Raw genomic sequence first — 25,043 nt, forward strand, 5'->3', positions numbered from 1 at the left:
GAAAACAGACTTCACTTGCAATTAAGTCTTATCACTAGTGACATTTTTTTCCAAGCAATACTTCATGGGTTTTCAAAATGACAATTACAGAACTAATACACAATTACTGTCACATGTAGTTTAGCAATTAATTTTGAAGACATTTGTCTAAAGGTTTCACAACAGAATATAAAATGGTTCTTATTGTTATGTAATGTTAGTTTCAATTCACAGGAAATCTTTTAGCATCCTCTCTGCTTCTGATGTGTCTGATACAAGCAGATTGCTTCCTTGTGGAATATAACTGCCTCCTTGTAGACATGATTAGGCATCATTCTAAGGCCGTTTGAACACTGATACCTGTCAACTAATATATCTTATGAAAAGCTTCAATTTAGACATAAATTTTTCTACAGCAAGAAATCTATAAATTTATAATTAGAATCTCTTGCTGTTCAATATTTGTACATAATAGAGAGTACGAGGGGATTATGAAATATTGAAAGCTGGATTCATTATTCATAGCCCACAACATACAGTAAATATTCTTTGAAATACAACAACAACTTTGAGGAGCCCATAGTCCATCATTTTTGAATGTCTTGCACACAGTAGCTATGGACACCACTACTCACACCCTCATTTTTTCCAGATTAGGATTCTGGTCAGGGTTGACACTTGCTGTTTTTAATTTTCATTTTATCATAAGCAGTTTAAGACTGTTGCCAGTGGTAATTTGCAATTTTTATCAAGACCTCTTCATTATAGCTTCTGACAGGACAGATGCTGTAATTAATCATGCAAGACAACTGGGGATAGTGGTCACACTGTTCTCAAAGAGGAGCCACTACAGAGCAAGAAAAGGGGGGAAGAGATGGGCACCGAAATAATTATTTTGGCTTAAGAATTAGCATTTGCCATCCGTTTTAATAGCAATAACAACACAAAGCTAGCAAGTTCAGCCCCAAACAGAGGAGGGTTGCTTTTGCCTCTGTACTTACCTTGCCGCTTGCATCTTAAAAAAAAGATAATCACAAGAATATTTCCAGTTTCTTTTAAGGGGCCTGGTTTGGGGCCGTGAGATCCAGATTCTTAGATATGACTATCATATTTCCAACTGAAAATGGAAGATGACGCTTGGGCTGAAACAAAAGTTGGTATGTTGCATATTTCCCCATCATTCATGTATTCAAGGAACCAAAAGTGAAATTTGACATATCATTTTATTTGAAAAGTGAACAGTTTCCTGATTGTTGCATCAAAATACAGTCCACAGTTTTTACTGAAATGTGTTTATTCTATAGCAAGATAAAAGCATTTTTGTTTTAGTTAAGCAAAATACAAACAACTTAATTGCTGCTATCATAACTCATAAAAAAGTATAAAACAGCATAAAAACACAATAAGCAACGTAGCAATAAATGGTTTATGTCACCAGTGTTTACGTTAAAGCCTCGTTTATGAAAACTTTACAACACATGATATGAAAACTTACAACTTTGAAAGAAAATATTTACATTGATTATTCAGATGTGGTGCGCCTTTTAAATATTCCACCGGTACTACATCATAATAAAAACTCTCGCTTTTTCTTTTTTAAATCTTAACTTTTGTAATAACTGTTTTCATTTAAGTGCATTTCCCTTTTAAAAATACAGTGTTTTTATTTTTCGAAACTTGTCGCTCAGAACACAGAATATAATATTCACCTTCTTTCCTTCTAATTAGAATGAATAAAATGGGCTAACAGCGGTCATAGATATTGTTACAACATATACCGTGGTTGGATTTGGAGAAGTCATGGGTAAAAAGTGGAAATGAGTCAATAATTGAATCTAATCACTTGCATTTTTTTTTTTTCTGGAGAGATTTAGGAAAAAAAATAAGAGCTTTGGCAAAAGTCTGTGATTTACATTATTTTTTTCATGACAAAAAAATGCCATCAACGATTCATATCATACAAATGTTTGTATGAAACTGGATCTTCATATTTCAGGTAGTTACAACTGTGCTTTTTATTTTGAGGGCTTCGGAAGTTCAAATAGCCTTGAAGTGTGGTTTATTCACTTCTGGAGAAATAAGGCCATTTTCGAGGACTCAGAGAGGCCAGTTTACAGTCATCAGTATGTCCCAGGATTCATGAAACGGTTCGATTCACATATTGTAGGTATAGCCTGAATAAATAAACAAGGCATCACAAAAGAGCACAGCTTTTCTTGTTTAAAAACAAAGTGATTTAGTTGCTAAAAGATGATACTCAGCTAGACTGCAGTTCTTATTGCCTATCTAATAGACACTTGAGAGGACCGTGGGATCTGTTACACATTTCTGCATAACCAACACCAACTTACAGGTTTCAGCCACATGTAGTTCACCCTCCTATGCCACTCTCCTCGGGACACGCAAATCCAGCGGCCACGTGCGTCTTCAGAAAATACTGACCTGCGATAATACTTGAGTCTGTGTCTGAGACTGGATTTGCGACTGGTGCTGCTGAGAGGCTGGCTGGGGGCTGCCAATGGCGGGGATGGGGGACGTGATCTGCGAGGTGACGGGGGAGTGCTGCCGAGGAGAAGGCTGGGACTGATGCTGCATGTGTTGCAACTGCTGCAGCTGGATGTGCTGCTGCAGCTGCTGCTGCAGCTGCTGTTGGTTGATTTGCTGCTGGAGATGCTGCTGCTGCTGCAGGTGCTGCTGCATGTGGTGTTGAAAATGCTGCTGCTGCATCTGCTGCTGGATCTGCTGATGCATTTGGTGCTGCTGGAGTTGCTGCTGCTGCATCTGTTGCATCTGCTGCTGCTGCTGTTGCTGCTGCTGCTGCAGCTGCAGCTGATGCTGCTGGGTTTGCACTGAAGGGCTCACCTGGGTGGAGGATGCCGAGCCAACCAAGGTGGTTCCCATGGAGCTGATCAGCGGAGCCCCAATGTTCGATGGCATGTTGGCTGCGATGGTGACTGATGTGACAATCTGGTTCATGGGGAGTCTCATGGTTAAGGGTTTGGGAGCGATTGACCTAGGGAGCGATTGTTGCAGAGTCTGAGGTGATGCTGACACTGTTCCATGTTGAGACAGTGGAGGGTTGAGAAGGAGGGAGGATGTGAGATTGGTGGACGCCAGGGTCTGCTGAACAGAACGAATGGTCTGGGCTTCTGCTGATTCAGCAGCAGCCTGCATGTGGGGGAGAAAATTCCAGAATATTAAAACACACAAGCATTTAAAATATTTAAGTATTTTTAAGTATTATAAATTGATTACAAAAATGGCCATCATTCTTCATGCTTCCCTGTACCCAAGCCCTTTGCCATGGGACTTTTTAGCTCCTCCCAGAGGTGGGGAGGCCCAGTCGCCACACCCTGAATCTGGGCTGGCTTTGTGCCTTTGCTCCAGTCAACAGAATGTGAGGAAAGTGAGGGCTCAAGAGGCCTTGCACCCTTTCTCTCTCTCTCTCTCTCGGAATCTGCCACCACCATGTGCGTGATGACAGACAGGAGTTACCCCACTTAAGAGCCAGCCAACTGCCATGAATGTGAAGGAGTCCAGCCCTCTCTGACCTCCACATGGCTGCAGACAGGCGAGCAGGACCAGCTGATGCCACCGAGCCTGGCCTAGGTCTTAAGAACCAGCCAGCTAACTGGTACTTTCTGAGATAAATGCTTACTTTTTCAGTCGCTGGGCTTTGTGGCTGGTTGTCACATAGCACTACTCTTGCAAAAGATAACTGATCTCCAGATTGATTTTTCAGCATATAGCTCTGAACTAACCTCGCTGTCAAGGATCATGTATTGACAACAGAGCACAGACCACCTGAATTCAAACCTAGCTCTAGAGATAACAACTTTGTGACTCTGGGCAAGTTAATTCACCCATTTCCTCCTTAGTTTCCTTATCTATAAAATGGGGTTTATGGTATTTACCTTGTGTAACGCTTGTGAGAATTAAATTAGCTCATATTTGTTAAGTGTTTAGAACAGCGCCTGGCCCACCGGAAGCACTTAGTAGATGTGAGCTATTTTTATTAATTAACCACGACTACTACCAAAAAACTACCGCTCCTAGAAAACTTCAAAGCCCTCTCTTTGCATGATGATTTATAACAGTGCTCATGTGAATATAAGCAAAGCATAACTGAATTCCTTGAGGATACTAGACTGAAGTACTTTATAACTTTAGAAATATTTTAGTTTGCCAAATATTTTCAAAGACTTCCACTATTTACCACAGGAGTCATAGACAAGAGGAGAATGTTCAATACCTATGTGACTGAGTGGCCCGTTATATGATAAACAATAGACCTGGGGTTCAAGATGGAGACAAACTATCTGTTACATTTTGTGCTAAAAACATATAATACCCTCCAGAAAAATAAATTCTTTTACTAATGCAACAGCGATTGGAATGATTCTGCTTAAGGACTCTTTTTTTCTGCTTATTCTTCACAACATTAGGGGTTTTTGGAGGGGAGCAAAGGGGGCATCTTGGAGGCATCAAACCATCCATTACTCTCTTTAATGGTCTTGAATGTTTACTTCTAGATTTTTATTACTCACATTTATAAAATCGATTATTAGAAGGAGCCTGAGAAGTGATCTTACATGGAGAGTCACTCAATGCAGAAAAAGCCATAGCTGATGGTTCTGACTGAACAGTGTTATCACGGAAACCACTATCCGTCAGTGGACAGCTCCCTGGTTTTGTACAAAAGCTCAGTGGGGCTGCATGTACTGGAGGGTCATGTTCTAAAGTCGTGGGGTAAGAAGAAGCCTGCAAATACTCATAAATATCTTTAAAAAAACCATTAAATCACACATAAAGTAGAATACACAAAGTTTTGTACATATAAACATGAGCGTGATTCTTATATACTCTAATATTTTAAAATCACCAAGGTAGTCTTAAGAAAGAAACTACAAGGAACGTCTACCTTTAGACACCTAAGCAATCACAGTGTTGAGCCTTTACGATGCCACCCTAGTGGTGATTGGAAGCGGGTGGATGATTGTAAAGAGCTCCTGCTTGCCTGCCAGGCTTCCTCCTTTATGGTCTAATATTGAGTTTCTTAATTCTGTTGTTTGTTGTGAAGATTAAAAGTGATAGCAGACTGACGTCTTAAGAGAGGGAATCCTGGCTCTGAATGTAGAGGCGTAAGTTAAATGCACATAGGATGCAATCCTATTTATTATTTCTAATGTTGGGGCTGACATCGTGCTCCCTATAACCTCACTCCTTAGATGAGTTCTTGGGTCCAGGGCACAGAGATCAAACTCAGGCTTCCCTTACATAAGGGCTCTTATGTCTGAGGACCAAGACCACATGCCCCCAAACCCTCGCTTCCCTGATTCTTTCATGTATTTGATTTTCAGTCCTCACCATCAGGGAGGCAACTCTCTAGACAGGCTTCAATTGGCCACCATCCTCTTTATAAACTGTGGGGTCCAAAACAGAACCACTTCTTCAGATGTGGTCTAATCATCACGCTGTACAATTAGATGCTGCTTCCTGTGAGATCAGCATATCAGCAGCCATTTCACTCTTGGTTCTGGTCGAAATCATTCTAAACTTATACCTCAAGGACTATTTTAGTTGGCTGCTAGGTCTCTGAATAGAAATTTATGATGTTCTCAAACTGAACTTAATGAAAAAACAAAAAGCCCAGAAAAAAACCCAAAACCCAAACAATATTTTAGATTTATTCTTTTTAAATTCCATCCTTTTTGAGTTTTTTGAGCCGTGGAATTCCATTCAGAAATCCTTCTGCATCCTGACTCTAGTATCCAATGGCTAACTTTTAATTTATCCCTTCTAAGTCAGTCACAGACCCGATGAGCCCAGTCATGGCAGCCAGTTCCTGAAGGCCTTTTGAGTTGCTGGCTTTTGGCTTAAGTCCACATGTGGTCAATTATTCATGCTCTAATGCACAAAGATCACCTATATCTGCTTCTGGGTAAATGAATGAATAAATGATCCACTTAGAAGGACATGCACATTGTTACTCTCTTTGTTTCACTCTCTCTAATTAGCCATCAACTATACTTCAATTCTTAACACCTACAGCCCACACACGTTCAGTTGTTTTCTGCCAATGTGCAAATCTGAGTCCAGGATCAGTATATCTTTTAATGTGTGTCTTCCAGAGTCTCAGAAAAAGGTTTGGCTATGGACCTGATGAATGCTTTCTCTTTCTAATGAAGTGGGAGTGCCCTAAGAGCTGTCAACAGAGACAGGAGGACTTGTATTAATCTGATTCTGAGCAGCTGCCAATGGTAGATCTTAATATGAAGAAGAAAGAACTCAGGTGAAGAAGAGAAAAAGGGATAAACTCTTTTAAAATGGCTTTGCCAGCATCACCTACCATGCCCTGAGGCACTAGGTGGTCCTTGAGGCAACAAGAAAGACAATGAAACGGAATCTGGGCCTGCCAGAGGACAAAGAGCAAAAACAGGAGTTCAAATTATCCTCCCAAAGCCTCTCGAAGTTCTAGGAAGGCCGAAGACAAAGTTAATTAAATGTTACAATAATATAATGTAACCGCTCAGGTTCCCTTTGGATCAAGATAATAGTGATCTAGAGTGACATTCACTTTGGGATACTGGTACATTTTATAATACATCAGGGTCCACTGTATATTCTATGTATAATACATATACATGTCTTTTTAAAAGTACTTGGAGCATAATTTTATTTTAAATAATCATGAGGTTTATTTATTTATATGATGTGGAACAGTCTGGTCAAAACTGCAACATTCCCTTTACAATAATGTAACCATTGGAGAATTTATGATATACTGTCCAAAAATGCCTGATAAACATACCACCCCATTCAAATAGAGGCCATTAACACAGATCTCAGTCTCTGACAAAAAGAATCAGAGGCCGTTTAAAATTTGTCTAAATAGCTTCAACATACATATAGAGAGATCAGCGAATCTTTTGGAAACAATTTAGATTCAGCAGTTGAAATTAACTCATTTTTCAGGCCATCATGGTGGCAATCTCTAACGGAAACAAATTTAAAAGTTGTTCAAGACGCTTTTTTGTGACTCTAGGAGGAACTGCATTGAGGTTTGCAACGCTCCAAGGCTGTTTTCAACGTTGTAACTCTTTCGGACACAGGCCGCCCCCAGAAGGTTTACCTTAGACACGAGGCTGGCGCGGTATGCAGCCAGGGCCTTCAGGTACTCTTTCTTGGCAGCTTCTGTTTTCCTTTTATATACCTATTAAAAGAACACAATTAGCACCACCTTTAGCTTACAAATCCTCAGCTATAAAATAACGGCTGTATAAATTAGGACACAACATAACTCACATTAAAAATTGGTCTCCGTGGCTTTGATTTTTAAACGTGAACACACACACACATAGATACGCACACAGATGTCAAAACAAAACCCTGGCCCCTGGCTGGAGCACCATTTTGACGGTTAGTGATGAAAATGAGAAAGAGATTTCAGGTGCCAGCACAGACCCCTTGAGAGCCACAGCTGAGGGCCTCATGCTAAGGTGGTAAATAAGGGACCAAGGAGAGTAAAACTTGCGGCAAATGGTTTACATTATAGAAAGTAACAAGTTTCTCCATCAGTCTTCTTTCCCTCACACACAATTCTAAACTGTACCAAATCAGAGGATTGAAAAAGCAACAGGTGAAGACAGAAGAGAAAAGATAGAGGCTTTTTGACCTTGGTTTTCTTTTGGAGAAAAATAAAGTCAGAAATAGTCAAAGATGGGAGATTTCCATTATTGAGACTAATGAGTTGCATATAGAAATCCCAGTATATTAAACATGATTTGGGCTTCCTTTTCCTACCTGTGGTCTGATGGCTGGGTGTTAGACCAAAGCACAACTATCTTTATCTCCAGAATTTATGTTAGGTGCAACGGTTTGCCTGTCTTTTAGGATTAGATTTCTGTATATAGCAGAAAATCAGTCTGCTATATACAGCAACATGCTCGCTGCAAAGAGACAAGCAGATTCTATAATTGCACCATCCCAAGGAAACCAGTACTAGGAATAAGGTGATGACTTATAAAGAAAAATCAAGGGTTTTCCATTCTTCATTCCTGAAACAAGTATTCTATTTCACTACTAATAGGGGTGCATTCTTCCTAGGATCCACAGAGTTAGTTCCTATTAATGGTCATGGGGTTTCCTGCAAGGAGCAGCGGGGGACTGACCCGGAAGGAAGGTATTCTTCTCTCCATTTGTTGCAGGACTTGCAAGGGTAAGGACAGGAGATGAGACCCTAAGGAAACTCTCCCACCAGCATGGCTAATCTCTCAATACCTCTCATACTGCCGAGCTTTTAAATGAACTTGGAATAAAATTTCAAATGCCTGGTGACAATAATGAGACAACGCAAAGGTGGCTTCAAAGTTTGGAAACCCACCAGGATGGCAGAAGGGTTCAGAAAGATGATGAAAGAAAAGGCAAGCAGGATGGACCTAAGCCCTTTGTAGGGTCCTTTTGGAAATAATGTGGAAAAAAATTCCACATTATTTAAAATGAAAAGATCATCATCAAAAGTTTATGCTTGCAGGATATTGCCTGGATTTCTTCCAATTCTCCTCTGAATGGGTTCTGAACACGCACCCTTAAGGGGACTGAGAAATCCATGCAACTGGAGAGTGGTTTGGATTTATATGTTTGTGTTTTTTAATTCCATTGCTTAGAAAAGCTTTCATGAGAAGCAACCACATTAAGTGAATGTATCAACTCAGAAAGGATGTAAGGAATATTCTTTTGTTAGAAATCTAGGCAATTCTGACTCCTAGCGCCCGGTGGACAGCAGAGCGGAACCCTGCTGGGTCTTTTTGCGCCATCCTCTCACCTGGCGTCGTATCAGACAGTGCTCCGCTGCTTTCCACAGGGTTTTCATGGCTAATTTTTGGGGAAGTGGGTGGCCAGGTCCTTCTTCCTAGTCTGTCTTAGTCTGGAAGCTCTACTGAAACCTGTCCACCATGGGTGACCCTGCTGGTATTTGAAATACTGGGGGGATAACGTTCAGCATCACAGCATCACATGCAGCAGCTACAGCATGACAACTGACAGATGGGTGGTGTGGTTCCCTGACTGGGAAATGAACTCAGGCCACGAGAGTGAGAGTAGCGAATCTCAACCACTAGACCAATAGGGCCGGCTGAGGAATAGTCTGGTAACTTTTTAATAGACGGCCGCGATGGCTCTTTGCCTCACCTGCTTTTGTTCCTCTCCGAGGCTGTCCCACATAGATGCTACGATTTTTGAGACCTCTCCAAAGGTTGCATTGGGGTTTTGACCTTTAATTGCAGCCTGTGTGTCTCTGAAAAACAGGGCATATGCTGACACTGGCTTCTGTGGCTCATTGGGATCTTTCTTTTTCTTTTTCTTTGGAGTCTTGGGCTTCTTGCCAGAATCTGGAGCAGCTCTTTTCTCTCCAATGGCCTGCAAAGCAGGAAGAAAATTCACTGCCTGGAATGTACTTGCAGAGAATGCAGCAAGGCTTACTCAGGTCTGCAGCTGAGTTGTTCTTCTAAGGTTTTGTTAAGCGTCATCAACAGATGAATCACCACCAAACGGGGGGAGGGGGAAATGGCTCAGTTAACTGGACAGCAGAGATTAGCATTTAGAACATTGATTAATGAGACCCAGAAGTATCTTCAATACATTCACAACATATGCTCTAAATAGCAATTATGAGTAATGAAAAACAGAACACTCTCTACGAGGCGATGCTATATATACATGCTATGCTACACACGTACACATAAACAAGATACTTTACATTTCCAGAGGTTTTAGAAGTAAACCTAAATAATATTCAGGATGTTGATCATATTCAGATATTTTAAATCAGGCCCCTTGTCCTAGACACATACCATATGTATGATAAATCTGAATGGACTTTTTGAGGCTTGATTTTTTCATTTTAACAGAATGTTACTTTACTAATGGGTCTCCGGAAACTCTGGAAATTAGCTACAATCCCTAAGCTTGCACAATAAGGGTAAGGTCATCTTTATTTTCTAAAATAGTAATAACTTTTTAAATAAGATAACAAGAAATGTAAAAATGTCAAAACTCCTTTAACTAGAGATAGAAGGAAATTGATACTCTGCATAAAATTAAAAACCTGTAAAAGAGCAACAGTAGATACTGAAAATCACCAAGGCTAAAAAGATGATAAAAAGATATTTATTATACATGGTAAATAACCCTACCCACAAGAATACTGCCACAGAGATGCTCACACACATTCACAATGAACTCTGAGATCAAAACCACAGACATGCTGTGGGCGCAGCTCCCCAAATTTATATCCACTGAGCTCCAGATTCACCTGCTACCCTCGTCTAATGTCAATGATCATATATAATACACTTATCAGAGAAGCAGGGGAAATGACTTACCAACCTTGTTTCACCCCCCAGTTTATAAAATGACTATACTGAAGATAATTTTGCGGTTAACTTCATCAAGAAGGCTGAAGTGTTTGACAAAATCTGTTTTAAAAGCCAGCCTTGGGCAAGATCAACAGAGACAGATTCAAGTTACTAACAGATTGGCTTTTAATGGCCTTGAGCCTTGAATCCTAATTCAAATTTTCCTAGAGTATCATTACTCTCTGAATGAATTGAGGGTCATTTGGAACTTAATCCAATTACTAAAATTCTTAGGGAGGAAACTGATGAGTAACTTTTCTCTGAGAGCTCTGACCCCTCAAGGTATTAGGAAACCACTAGGCTACTTCTGAGGGGGCTTCTTGTTTGCACTATTTAAGCGATTAACAATATCCATTCTTTATACAAGTAGTGACACACTTCAGATGCTGTGAAGCCATTATCTCACCTCTCCTCCAAAATGTCATCTTTCATAACTCGCACAATTAATTCAATAAAATTCTGCAGACCTCATAATCTTTTTTCTAATTCTCAGAGTAAGTGAGACTGGTTTAACTCTAGTTAATGAATCTGAACTTAGATGCCTTTCAGTTAGAACTTAGAGGAGAAGTTTTTAGAGGAAAACTGGAGCCAAGTTTTCCTTCAATGAAAAAATATTACTTTAGACACAAGAAAAAAATATATATATATACACACAGATTTTTCTAATTGAGTCAAACAACTATATTCTTTTCCTGGAAGAAAATTTGGCACTGTTTGCACCAACAATGTCCCAACCAATGAAGATGAAAGTAATTTCCAGTGCAGCTTTTTCCAAATAAGAGTTGTTCAATGTCATTCTCTATAAAAAAACATTCAGATGTTGACAACATGTGATGTCTTCTTGGATAACCATGACTTACCCTAATCATCATTACCTTTTAAGAATGAACCTGACACGAAGAATCTCACAGTATAAATAAAAGCTCAGAATTAATTCTCCAAAAGAAACGTTTGTATAGTTGACTTAGAGGGTTGGGAAAGGTGGAGAAATAGCTTTACCCAAAAGAGACATAATCAACAATCATTTTAATCTTCCTTTCTCAGCTAAGTTGCTTAAAAGATAAAATGGATTTCCTGTCTTTACACAAAACCTAGACCCTCACTTAAAATGGAGTGAGCTAGGAGTCGCATAAAAGGTTTTCTTTAGACATGACAATTTCAGATTTGTACAGAAGTACTGAGATCAGTGGAAATGGGAGTGAAATGAAAGGGATCCATCTGAACTGTGTAATGGCCAGTTATAACTTAGGTGGGCCTTAGTCACATCCCTTGAGCTTCTTTATTCATTATTTCTCACTTCATCTCACTGAAGTCCTTGTGTGTGTGAGCGGACAGTGCATTTGACCAGGCGGCGTCCAATGGGGCGCGAACACCAAACCCTCATCCCTGAAGTCCTTGCAATGTTCCTCTAGGCTACCTCCTCTTTTCATCACTCTCAATCTTCTCTCGCTCCTTTTCTCCCATTTGCTGCTTAAAAATAAATGATGCTCAGAGTTCTGGCCTTGACTTGCTCTCACACACTCTGAGAAATCCTGATTACTTCTATGTCTTCACGACCACGTGCTGACGGTACTCACATCTATAGCTCCACCTCCAGTGAACTGAGCTCTAGGCTCAAATGGAAGTGTCTCAAATTGAACCCATCCCATGCCAAACTCATCTTCCCATGGGAAAAAAATATGCCACTCCTCTCTTTCTGGGTTGATCCTTTCATTTACTGATATCCATGCTGGCTCTCAAACTAAAACTCAATTTATCCTTCACTCCTTCAAATTCCAGCGGATCACCAAAACTTAATGATTCTTCCTCTTAAATGTCTCACTAATGTGGTGCCTCTTGTCCATTCTTTCCTTTGCTAAAATGAAACACTTCATAACAAAAGAGTCTTCTAATTGGTTTCCTTTTCTCTGGTCCCTCCCTTTATAATGCATTCTAGCTACAGTCAAAGTTACCTTTCTGAAAGCACAAACTTGCTTATGCCATCCCTCTATGCAAATAATTAATCAGCTCTCAGTTACCAACAGGAGAAAGGCTCCCACCTTTCAGCCATTTCTGTCAACTCCTATTTCTTTCCTCCCCCAGATCAAACTGTCATGATACCATAAATTGACACGTGCTTCCACGGCTCCCTCTGCCAGCATGCCTGCCTCTGTCTTCTGCCTCACAAACTTTTATGTATCCTCTTAGACCCAATTCAAATAACACCTTCCCAATAAAGTTTTCCTCAAATCCCTCTCCCAAGCAGAATCGATGACAATCTCAGCACAGCAGACACATCAATTATGCCACTAATCACATCCGCAGCTAGTTTTAAACATTGCTCTGCATCCCCAGCGGGGAGCCCCATAGGTAGTAATTCTCTTATAAATCTTGATATCATCAGAAATAAGTAAAATGCCAAGCACAGAGTAGGTGTACAACACAGAATGAATAAGGAATGAGTAATCATACACCTAGAATAAATAACTTGAATGAAACGTAATACTTTTCTAGGCATTCAGAAAAGTCATACTTGCAACTAAGTTTTCATTTCAAACTATATATATTTGCTTATTTATTTTGAGGAAGATTAGCCCTGAGCTAACATCTGCTGCCAATCCTCCTCATTTTTGCTAAGGAAGACTGGCCCTGAGCTCACATCCGTGCCCATCTTCCTCTGCTTTATACATGGGACGCCTGCCGCAGCATGGCCTGACAACGGGTGCGTAGGTCCGCAGCTGGGATCCGATCTGGCCAACCTCGGGCCACTGAGGTGGAATGTGTGACCGTAACGGCTGCACCACCAGGCTGGCCCCCAAACTATATATATTTGAATAATATACATTTTCCATGACAAAAGCAGAGACGAAAAATCATTAGAACTTACTAACTGATAAACATTACCAAAGATGCAAGACTGTCAAATGTGGCAGCAGTTTAGCCAACCAACTGGATGAAACTTATCCACATGGACATTAACTCAGAACCAGAGCGGTTCAGAATTCCTGGAGAGTCTAGCGCAAGCCTTCCCTTTAGCAGATTAGGAAAATTAGGCCTTCAAGAGTTAAATGACTTGCTCAGTGCCTTTCAACTAGTAGGAGAAGCCAAATCTCCCAATTTCCAGTTGAATATACCTTCCACAGAAAATAAATAAGAGTGAAGAAAAAAAATTAAGCTGTCCTAAGTTGAAATGCTCCTCCAAATCCATGACGAAAAAGAAGGTAATACCATGAACGAAATTCAGAGCCATCAGCATGGGGTGATCCCCAATTCTCCGGTAGGTTCCATACTGAGGCAGTTCACTTACTCTGTTGGATTCATCAGCATCCTCTTCATTGATGGAGCTGGAAGGAGACGGAGTTGCCGATTTGCTGGCAGGAGGTGAAGGAGAGGTGTGGGGCATACTGGCACCTCCCAAATTCAACCCCAGCTGGGCGCTGAGCTGAGACTGGTTGATGGTGGTGAGCTGGGCAGGAGGCATGATCCCAGAGCGAGCAGCATCGGTCATGTGGGCGATGGACCTCATGACCAAGGACGGATCCTGACGGTACTGTGAAACTTGTGTGTGGCTCTGATCCTAAAAATCGAGGAAGGAAACTCTTTTAGTTTTTCCCCAAATCAATGAACTCATGTGGGTGGGGTTGGGGTGGGTGAAATGGGTGAAGGGGGGTCAAAAAGCACCAACTTCCAGATATAGAGTAAGTCATGGGGATGTAATGTGCAGCATGGGGACTATAGTTAATAATACCATATTACATATTTGCAAGTTGCTAAGAGAGTAGATCTTAAAAGTTCTCATTACACACCCACAAAAATCTTGTAACATATGGTGACAGATGTTAACCAGACTTATTGTGGTGATCATTTTGCAATAGACACAAATACTGTATCATTATATTGTACACCTGAAACTAGTAAGTTATATGGCAATTATATTTCAATTTAAAAAAAGAAAAAAAAATCAATCAACTTATAACGTTAGCAGCCAGCTCCTTAGATAGGTCTGACCTGCTGCAATTTTGATCAGTCTGACCTATCCCTGGATGATGGTCTCTATTAATTTATTAACTAAGGACTCATGCCAAAAAGTGGAAAGGTCAAAAGCACAAAGCTCCACTTAGCTAGTCTAGTCTATTTCACTATAGAATTGTCATTAGACAAGATAAAAAAATAATAATAAAAGACTATTAGCGAAGGAAAGATAAATTTCCAGCGCTTGCTTCTTCTTGAGGACACTGATGACAAGGGAAGGGCGGAAGCAGAAGTCCAATGTCTTCAGGCTCGCCTACTGGCTTGCCATCCTTCTCACACACAGCCCTGGTTCCCCACCGTCACCCACCTCCACAGAAGGGCAGGATCAGGGCTCTACTTGATCCTTCCAGGAATGCACGTGACGCGTTCAAAGAATGGGCTGGAGAAGCACAGAGGAACATCTGTCCGCCCCGGGGCGTCTTTTCTCTAAAACTCTCTGCGGTTAACCAGAGGGTCATTCTGACTCTCAATTACACTGTCAACGGCATCTGGAAGTCATTCAATGCCTTTAGGATTGGATATCACTTTTTTCATCTTAATCCTGCTTGGTTTTCTTTTGTTCAACCCACCACGATTTAATAGACTAATGGATTTTAAAAAATATGTATAAGGAAGAGGTAGAGATCATCAAAATTAGCTTCTCTGAAAGTTACTGCAGTCACTTCAAAAGCAGACTTCTCTATTTTGGGCAGCCATCGAAAAGACTTTAGAGTTGTTGCTGCTGCTGCTTTTTTTTAATTCCAAAGAATCAAAATCTGAACACATGCTTTTCAAACGACTTTAAGACTTGTCATTTAGAGTGAGTCTCTGATTTTATTGAAACCAAATTCTCTTGACTCACGGTGACCCAGAATCTAATTTTGTACATGAGCCCATGAATGCTTAACCGTTCCTCCTTTGAGTCTTTCTGATAAGGCTTATTTTTGCTCTTTAAAGAAACAAATGAATTGTAAAATAACTAAATTGAAGCATTTGGTCTCTTAATGTTAAATATATAAATGCCACTAAATAAGAAGCTATAACTATCAATAGCTAACTAGCTAATAAATTATAATCGACCTACACTACAAAGTATTATGAAGCTTTTTAAAATAACGAATTAGATTTATGTATTATGTGCAGGGTTTCTCAATCTTGGTTCTATTGACATTTTGGACCAGATAATGCTTTGTTGTGGGGGCTGTCCTTTGCATTATAGGATGTTTATAGCAACCCTGGCCTCTACCTCCTAGATGCCAGTAGCAACCTCCCTCTGCCCACCAGTCAGGACAATCAAAAATGTCTCCAAACATTGCCCCCTGGGGCGCAAAACTGCTCCCAGTTGAGAATGACTACCTTGCAGTGATATCCAAGTTACAGTAAATGAAAAAAGCAAGTTGCAAAATAATTATAGAGTATAGCCCCTTTCTGTTAAAAAAAATTCAAACCCTTAACAATGGTTACATTATAAGGAGTAGGACTAGAAGGGTGAGGAGGGGAGCATCTTAACTTTTTCCACTTATAAAAACAAAACAAAATTAATAAAATCTAAAACACTTTAGTCAGGAAAAATTAAAAGGAAGATAGATAAGCAGTTAAAATAGTCTGTAGCAAATTGCTAGAGTTTAATATTAAAATATAAACTTCCCATTTCTTAATAACTTCTGAGTTATTAAATTGCTGTGGAAGCCTGGAAAAATGAGTCACATGTTATCAGAATCATCCCATTCTTCCTTGTCTCACTGATAATATTCTCTCCACTGTTCTTAAAATATTACATTCAATTGGCAGGCGTCCTGCACATTTGTATCACAAAAGTGGGTTTTACATGATCAGTTTGTCCTAATTTTTTCTGATGAGCATTCTACCATACATTTGGCCATTTCTCCTCAAAAATTTGAGCTGACTGTCCACTCTTCTGTGTTCTTTTGAAGTTTCACCACTGCTTGCTTACGTCATTTCCACCCCCCAACTACTGTCAATTGAGCTATCTTATTCTTAATTTTGCTCTCCATATATACATCCTTCAGAATGCTTTTCAAAGTCCTTGTAGTCATTTAAATCTAGATGTTTTAAAGTATCTACCAGCAACTTCCAGAGTACATTTAAATGAACTATTTTAATTCTGGCTATATGGTAATAAATTCGTCAGCTGGCATGGCCCTGAAGTACGAGGACCTGACTCGCGCAGCTTTCTCATTCACAGAGGAGTCACTCTGCTCTTTACCCCAATGCCTGTGAAATCAGCACGTACAGACACTTGGCTGACTCCTCCCCACCTATAGCATTTCATACGCATCTCATGGTCAAACAGAATACCAAGCAGCAAGTTTTCTTGGTTTCGTCAGCTCTTGCTGAATTCCATCTGAAATTTACACCTTTATTATGGACCCGGTTGCTGGAGAGCTCCTGTTGACCAACAGCAAAGGTTCAGTATACTAAAAAGAAACATTTATTGTATGTTTAGCATGTGCCACTATTTGTGCCAAGCTTAACATGCATTCTCCAATTCAATCCTCTAAAGAGCTTCCGAACTAGATACTATTATACCCACTCTTAGCTAAGAGTGATTCCCCAGGCCATGGAGCTGGCTAGTGATGGGCTGATGGAAAAACTGTGCTCTAAGGAGCCACGGGCCTCAAGGGCGGAGGCAAGTATCGACAGAGAGAGATGAATGGGGCTCTGGGCTCCCGACCGCCATCATTCCCCTTTAAGGAAAGCAACTCCTTTTCATTTGTGTTAGAAATCGAGATTCTTCATAACATTTCATTAGAAAAAAAGGGAGGGGGGTTCTTCTGCAGGGGGGACAGAGTGCAAACCAGGCCTGAAGAATGCTGGTGGTGGGGCCAGGGCCCTGCCAAAACTTAGAGCCATCCACATAGTTTTCAGATCCAAAACATGTGGGTCCCATCTTTCTCATCTCCCACAAGACAATACACCACGGACCTCTAAACTATTTTCAAGTAACCTCTGAACCACATAATCGATGCATCAAAATCTGCTAACACTTCCCATCGTCCACAGTTATCTGATGATAACTTCCTATGTGTGAGGATTACAGTATAGGAAGATTAATGGTGAAAACGTCTCTTTAGAGATTCCAGTTCCTTTAGGGCCACCAATTACTAACAACTGCCTTGGGGAACTTGGGATCCTGAGCTGCTCCAATCATTTTCCGTAAGAAAGGTAACTTTAAAGGAAGTCTCCTTGATTTTAGGATTCCCACTTCAAAAGAGAATGGTGTCAGCTCAGTTTCAAAGTATTTATCGAGCACCTCCTATGGGTCAGGCCAGAGAAGCCAACATACCAACGCTCATAACTTTGAAAACTAGAAAATTATCAGGCGATTCTTTTCAACATTACTCTAATTAAACATAATTTAGAATGGACTAATACATTTACTATGACAAAGTGTAGGCAAGAATAATTTATATATACTCCTTCAAAACAGCTCACAATTTTTCCCAGCATGATAAGGAAATGTGTAACCGTGGACAACACAGCCCTAAGAAATTTAATGCATTTTTGTAAATTATTACTTCTCACTTATTAAATTTCAGCCTTGAAAGATTTACCAATGATCGCTAAAAGGCAAAGCAACTAGTGGGTTAGGAGAGATGGCCACTAGCGTACCTCACAGTAAGAGCTGAACACTGGCGGCGTCTTCAGCTCCTTTCATAATCACATTTTACGTGTAGGGTTCACTTGTATCATTTCCTAAGTTGCTCATCATTTGGGAACAACCCAGTCTCTCTTCTTGGTCTCACTCTGTCCTCTGATGTTATTAGATAAGAGTTTCTCAACCCCGGCAAGACTGACATTTTGGTCTGGATAATTCTTTCTTGGGGGAGGGGCATCTCGGATCTCTACCCACTAGATTCCAGGAGCCTCCCCACCCCCACCAGGAGGGTGGCAACCAATGTCATTTGGTGACAACGGAAATGGCTCCAGATGGTGGCATAAGTCCCGTGGGAGGCCAACTCCCCCTCATTTGAGAACTACTTTATTAGATAAATATGGAAATCATCTTCTTGGGGCAGTGGGGAAGGAGAAGGGCGTGTCCAAATCCTATATCCTGTTCGTAAAAACAGAAGATGTAGATAAATAAGATTCAAATTGTGATAAATACTTTGAAGAAAATAAGTAGGTTATACGGAAAAAAAAAAGTATTGTGGGGAGGGCAGCTAAGTCTGATTAGGTCAGTAGGAAAGGCCTCTCGGAGATGATATCTGAGCTGAGACCTAAAGGATGAGGAGGAGCCAACCAGGAAATGAGGAGAAACCATGTTCCAGGCAGAGGGAACAGCATGTGCAAAGTCTGAGGTGGGAGAGAGCTTGGCATGCTTGAGAAATGACAAACAGGCTGGGACAGAAGGTAGCAGGGCAGGCAAGGCGAAGAGTGAAATGCAATGGGATTGGAGAGACGGGAATGGGCCAGATCAGGCACAACAGAGAAATCAGGGGATGCTTCCCTGAGGAGGTGACCCATTGAGCTGAAGTATAAAGGGGGAGTAGAAGTTAACTGAGCCAGAAAAGAGGGAGGAGCCTCCCAGACAGCGAAGAGCAAGTGCGAAGGCCCAGGGCATGAGAAAGCACATCATGGGTAAGTAAAGGAGAGGCCAGTGTTCCTGGGCTAGGACAAGCAAGGCTGGCTCTGAAGCCGGCGAGGCCAGGAATGGCCATAAAGTGACAGGTCTTGTGATCCGTCCTGGGAAGTCTGGATTTTATTCACAGAGTAGAAGGACGCCATCAAAAGTTTAAAGCCTTGGTATCTATCTAGTCGGGTTATTCATTGCAATAAATACGACCCGATCATGCCTCATGGGCAACCCGTCTAAATCAACTGTGGACAATCTGATTTTGTTTAAACACAAACATACAGTCGAACACCTCAACCTAGGTTTTGAAGACTACTCAAGGATTAATCTTTGCATCAGAGAAGGTCAAGCAGAATGGGCAGGCCACGGACTTCAAGAAACGTTCTAAGAGGAAGCGCATCGCCTCCTATTTGCCCATAAGTACAATTCGACAAAGCCCTGCTGGCCGAGGCCTCGATGGCTTGTGCATGTCTTGGAAGGGGGGGGGGGTGCTCAGCTGAGGCTTGCTTCTCTCTCCACCTGATGAAAGAGCCTCTTTGTCTTTTTTTAAACAGGAAACCAAGGAATGGATATTTCTGGTAGCAGTCCCTTGCCTGAAACCCAGTCTATTACTAAACATTAATCATTTGAATGCACTGTTAAAATCCAAATAATTTTATATTAAAAAGGAAATTTTAGATCACTAGCAGAAATGAAAAACCGGGATCACCTGTGATCAGTGGAATGTCAGATAAATACAAAGAAAAGAAAAGAACATCTTTACAGTCAGTCTAAACATGGGGGCCTGTCTAAGGCTCTGGGTTAGAGTTCTGCTTTCTCTTATTTAAAAAGGATGAAAGAGAGGTGTAAAAGTCTTATTAGCCCCAAACTGAGACCTTCTCCATGACTGAAGCCTGAAAGAGAACTGAAAGGTGAAAAACAGCTTGACTGTGTAAATCACTCTGTTATGATCACACCTCATCCAGACTTCAGAGAAGATACGTGGGGTTCTGGGGCCCCGGGGAGCGGACTGGGTAGACCTCAACGTTCTTCCTTAGCCCAGAAAACTCCACCTCCCCTACGCAGTTAAATCTTTTCACTCATTCTTTCAGGCCTCTCGAGCAAGGACCAGCTTCCCCATGACGTCATGGAGGTGTGAGCCCCCTTCCCTGGGCCCTGGCGTGCATCTGTGCAGGGCACACTCAGGGGTACAGAATTACATGTCCTCCTCCTGTATTGTGCTTTGGTTTCTCTTGCAAATGTAAGATATAAACTTTCAAACTGATTTTTTACTTTAAACATCACACATTGTTATACCTATTTTTACTCATTACAATGGTGCTTACTTCCATCTGGGTTTATCATAAAGGATTTAAAAAAAATGTAATACGCAAATGTGTTAAATGCACCTTTCCTCCACATTTACAAATAAATATTCTCTGTAACGATCCAATGTTAGGTTTTCATAATAGAGGATAACATCTAATTAAGAAGCAAACAACCCAAATGTATTAGAGAGTGTGACTAAATGCATTTTTACTGTGCCAGTTTTTTAATCAATATTTCTTGAGAAATGGAGTAATTAAGCAATTATCACTAATAAAAATTGCTTCATATTAATAAATATCAGAGAACTGCAAACATGAAATTCAAGTCAGTAATTTTATGCTCAATTATTTAGTTGTGTCCTATAGCAATGTTAAAATTTGATTTCCAAATTAATAACGATCAATCAATAGTTACGCATAGCTAGGATCTTCTTAACCCCAACAGAACCTGAAACAGACATAGTTATGCGAAATGCATACCAATGATAATTACAGACCTAGCTACCACAAACTTTAACTTCATCAAAATATCTTCCACTGAAATAGATAATTTTTACTTAATAACTACTCTCAGAGTTATAATCAAACATACCTACACATGAACGTTTTGTGAAAAACAGTCTTCCCAAAAGTTAATTAATAGTTTCTTAGCAAAATAAAATTACGAGTTTATCATAAAACACTTAACGGTATTTCACTCATAAACACTGTAACTCCTTTGTTTTGCCAGGGAGTCAGCTCTGTGCTTATTTTACTCAGTCCTAAATTAAAATTTTAAAGAGGCATTCCATTTTTACAGCTGTTTATACTTTAAACCCTTTCCCTTCCTTTTTAATTTAGTAGTCAAGGTACATTCTTAATAACAAATAAATATTCTTTCATTCTCATTTCACTCATTCATATATTCAACAAATAAAATATTTATTGAGAGCCCAGTGTATTCCAGCCCAGACACTGTTCCAGGAAGCAAATGAGACAGGCGAGGGGAGAAGACAGGCCGTAAACACACCAAGGAGATCACGTCAAAGGGAGACAAGAGCTGTGAACAAAAGAAAATGGGGCAATGGCACAGAGAGTGCCTCTCATCCCTCTAAAAGGGGTCTGAGCCGCCATGCCAGTTCCATTCAGGAACCTGAGTGATGTCAAATGTGTCTCTGCTGCCCCACTGGGAAGATCCAGCGTGACTACAGAAGAGTAGATGACTATGGATTATATATGTTAGAAACACGGCACAGGGAAATAAATCACAGCGTAACTTTCTAATAACACTTCTCCTTGAATGTTATAAATCAAGCAAGTAATCACGTGTCGCACTTCACAAGAGCTAATCGCGTTTAGCAGAAGTTTGCAACACGTTCCCGCTTTGGTAGAAAACTCTAAAGTTAATTCAGCCTTAAAGACAACACTCATCTGTTCAGGGTCAGTAGGTATTTACAGGCCAAGACTAAAGAATATTTATTTTAAGCTGTGTATGGTACAAGGCTATTTGCTTTACAAAGAAAGGCAACTTGTAAAAATGTCTGTGGCCTGGGCATCTGGGCCCCCAATTGTCAGGTATATAGTAACAGCCAAATTAAAGTTGACTTTTGACGAAAAGCATCTTTAAAGCAGTAATCAGAATCTGAATTTTTTTTATTACATGGAAGAGATACCGGCAAGCAAGAAAATTTTATCAATAGCATAATCAGCCTCTAATTATTAGGAACAATCTGTAGCACTTAGTAGGTCCTCAGTAAATATTTGCTGAAGCTTATTATAGTTTCAATTTTATAATTCGGGCTTGGAACAGATAAGATAGGTCCTATTCCACTCCAAGTGAGTTTTTTGCTTACGTAAGTTGTGACTTTTCTATTGTTAATTTACAATAAAAATATTTTTTGACCAAAAAATAAACATCACTGAAGTAATCATTCAATTTGTATGAGAAATTGTTGGTCCCCCAATGGCTAAATGGTACTCATCCTGTGGAACCCAGCTCTGCAGCATCTATTGACAATGGCAATGAACATGTTCATAACAATAATCAGGGCTTGTTTTAATAGAACGTTCCACGCATTAAACACATTAATGACCCATGAAATAACTGTTTTATCTGTAACACATTAAGCATCATTGCTAAAACAATGTATTAATTGAAAGTCTGCTATTTCTCTTAATGTAAGATTTTTAAAAGTATAAAAATGGCATGAAAATCATTTTGTCAAAACAAAAATAATTCTACTTCAAACTTAGAGCCATACTAAATGACTGTATGAAAAATAAAAACTTCTAAAGTAAACCTGGTTATTTGAGATGTGTTATTTTGATCTATTCCCATTTTTCTGATCAAAATTGGTATCTGTGTGGATTATGACTTAAGAGTCTTACGAATATTTTAAAACCTTATAATTTTCTTCTCTATGTGCCTATCTTCTATAGAGCTTTCTCTTTCCTTAACAGGTACAGAGACTACCATACTCAAATATACCTCCCTCACTTCCAACTTTTCAATTTTCTAACGCGATGTTTGATATTCCCAGAGCACCAGTGTAGCAGTTTCTATACCTAGGTGCTATCACAATTAAATGCAAGGCATGATCAAAACAGCACATGTCAGTCCTCTAAACATGAAATATAATGTATGAAGAAAAAGTAAGTGAATTATCAGTGTGTTTATAAAGTCTCTTTTGGGGGGCACACAAAATATCAGACTAGAGACAATTATTTTACTGTCTGTTTCTTGGATATCAAAGAGAATTTTGAAATTCATCAAAGCTAACCTTCTGTTATGTACAACAGGCTAAGCTGAAAAGAATGTTAACAAGTTCAATTTTCATTCAATCAGCACTACTGCTCTCTGAAATGTTTCATTGCAGGAAAGAAATAAAAATAATCTATATGGTAATTATGAGGATGAATCCCCCAGTAACTTTCAGCTACATGAAAGGTCAGTTCTATTCAAGATATTTTATCAGTCCCCTGCACATACTCCTGTCCTGTCATTTTAAATCTGAACAGCATTTTATTTTCCCATTTACAGCTACCTGCAGAATTAAGTACTTAAGCCAAATAAGAAAAAAAAAAGAAATGTTGAATGCTGGCAAAGGCTATAATAGCATAGAGATAAATCGTTCAGCTGCTCTCTCTCAAGCCTCTGGGGCTGCAGATTTTTCTTCTCCTGGTGCACTGTGGGTATTCAAAACTTGTTCAACATGATTTCATTTCATTTCAGGCACTGCCTGAGAAAACTAAATTACAGAATCAATCATACAGAAGGTCAGAGTGAGACTTCATTACAAGTATTGCATGCTTGCATGAATATCTTTCATTTATGACTGACCCAATATGTCACAATAGCTGTCTAGTAAAAATAATCCACTTTCTGAAATTGATGTACTACTGATGTCAATGCTACTCAGCAGGCTGGGTAGATTATAGAGAGGTGTTAAAAAAAAAAAAACCTTTCAGAGCGCACATTGTAGATTTTTAGAATTGCAATCTTTTGTAGATTAAAATAATTTCCAGATGATCATGTGAATTGACAAAAATGCTTAGAGGTAAAGAATTTTTAACCCAAACAAAACACACTGTTGATTTCTACTTGCCAACCACATCCTGTTTTAAAATATACGTATCCACAGCAAGCAAATCAAGGTTGTTCTTTGAAGTCACAAATGCATCGACTTTCAATTTTTCAACAATTTGCTTTTGAATACCAGGGCATTATTTGCATATTTTGAAATGTGCATGCTAATCATTGGACTCTTTTTAATCCCCCCTTTTTCTTCCTGCTTTCTGTTTTTAAATATAATGGCATAAATTTAAGGAAGATAAACATGTTGTGTTTGTTGCCAACAAAAAATGCAGCTAATCAGTAATGTGACGAACTGTCACTCTTTCTAAAGGAAAACCCATGGAGCTCTGAAGAAAAGCTGGTTCGATACAACATAACAGGCTGGCTTTTCTTCTTAGATGATAGTCTTAATTCACCATGGCAATTCTTAACAGACAGCCATATTCATTTGGATAATAAAACTTCTTACTTGCATAAGGTATGAAATAGCCAATGCACACTGGGAAGCCGAATGCATGATGTATAAAGTATTATTTATTATTTTTCTGGTGACCTTCCTAAGGGAAATCTCCGAGGAGCTGCTGTGGAGCATTACGATGGAGCCAGCCAACTCGGTACCCGGAGGGAGATTTAGAAGAACCTTGACATAACCTATTTTTAACCATGCCTCTGGCGATTCTGAATTCAAGTTTATAGGTGAACATGTCAGGTAGTACATAGAACAAAGCCAACGACACATTGTATTCATCATAATTCTGTCCTAGTACATTTTATTTTTTCCAACATTTGTGATTTAAAATCCCATGACATTTCTTCAAGGTGAAATTCTACTAGAATTTTCAACAAGATTAGTTTGTTTCAAGCCAAAATAAATATCATTCAGATTCAGCAAAACTTCAGAAAGGCACCAATAAATGTCATGAGGTCCATGTAAACACCATGACAACAGCATGCACTTAGCTAGAGTACTTATACTTTTAAAAATCAATGAAATAATTCAACTGCTTTAGTGATTAGCAATACATTACAAAAGAAGCATTAAAAATTGAGTCGTCTCTCCCAACGCCAGTCCGTGAAAGCATTGTTCTTTAAGTGTATGTGAATATCATAATTATTTTATGATTCCATCTTTAGTTCTTTCCAATATAGTAAATTCAATTGACCATGAAATGAAATTTCATAGTCAAAATGCCTCCTTTACA

General features: G+C 39.6%; 1 protein-coding gene across 6 annotated transcripts in view; it reads right to left on the reverse strand.

Moving 5' to 3' along the window:
- Window positions 1-1,262: 1,262 nt before the first annotated feature.
- The window catches only part of TOX3 (TOX high mobility group box family member 3), a 102,261-nt gene continuing 78,480 nt past the window's right edge, over window positions 1,263-25,043 (reverse strand). For 3 of the 6 annotated variants that reach the window (XM_046680573.1, XM_046680572.1, XM_046680577.1), the window contains exons 4-8: window positions 13,681-13,950; window positions 9,169-9,396; window positions 7,112-7,192; window positions 2,422-3,147; window positions 1,263-2,153 (exon numbers count right to left, since the gene is read on the reverse strand). In XM_046680573.1, coding sequence (XP_046536529.1) covers window positions 2,100-2,153; window positions 2,422-3,147; window positions 7,112-7,192; window positions 9,169-9,396; window positions 13,681-13,950 — 1,359 coding nt within the window. In that variant the 3' untranslated portion in view covers window positions 1,263-2,099. Of the gene's footprint in view, window positions 3,148-7,111; window positions 7,193-9,168; window positions 9,397-13,680; window positions 13,951-25,043 lie in introns of all 6 variants that reach the window. The other 3 variants (XM_046680575.1, XM_046680574.1, XM_046680578.1) reach the window with 2 other exon arrangements.

Source organism: Equus quagga, chromosome 13 (assembly GCF_021613505.1).
Source record: "Equus quagga isolate Etosha38 chromosome 13, UCLA_HA_Equagga_1.0, whole genome shotgun sequence".
NCBI lineage: Eukaryota > Metazoa > Chordata > Mammalia > Perissodactyla > Equidae > Equus > Equus quagga.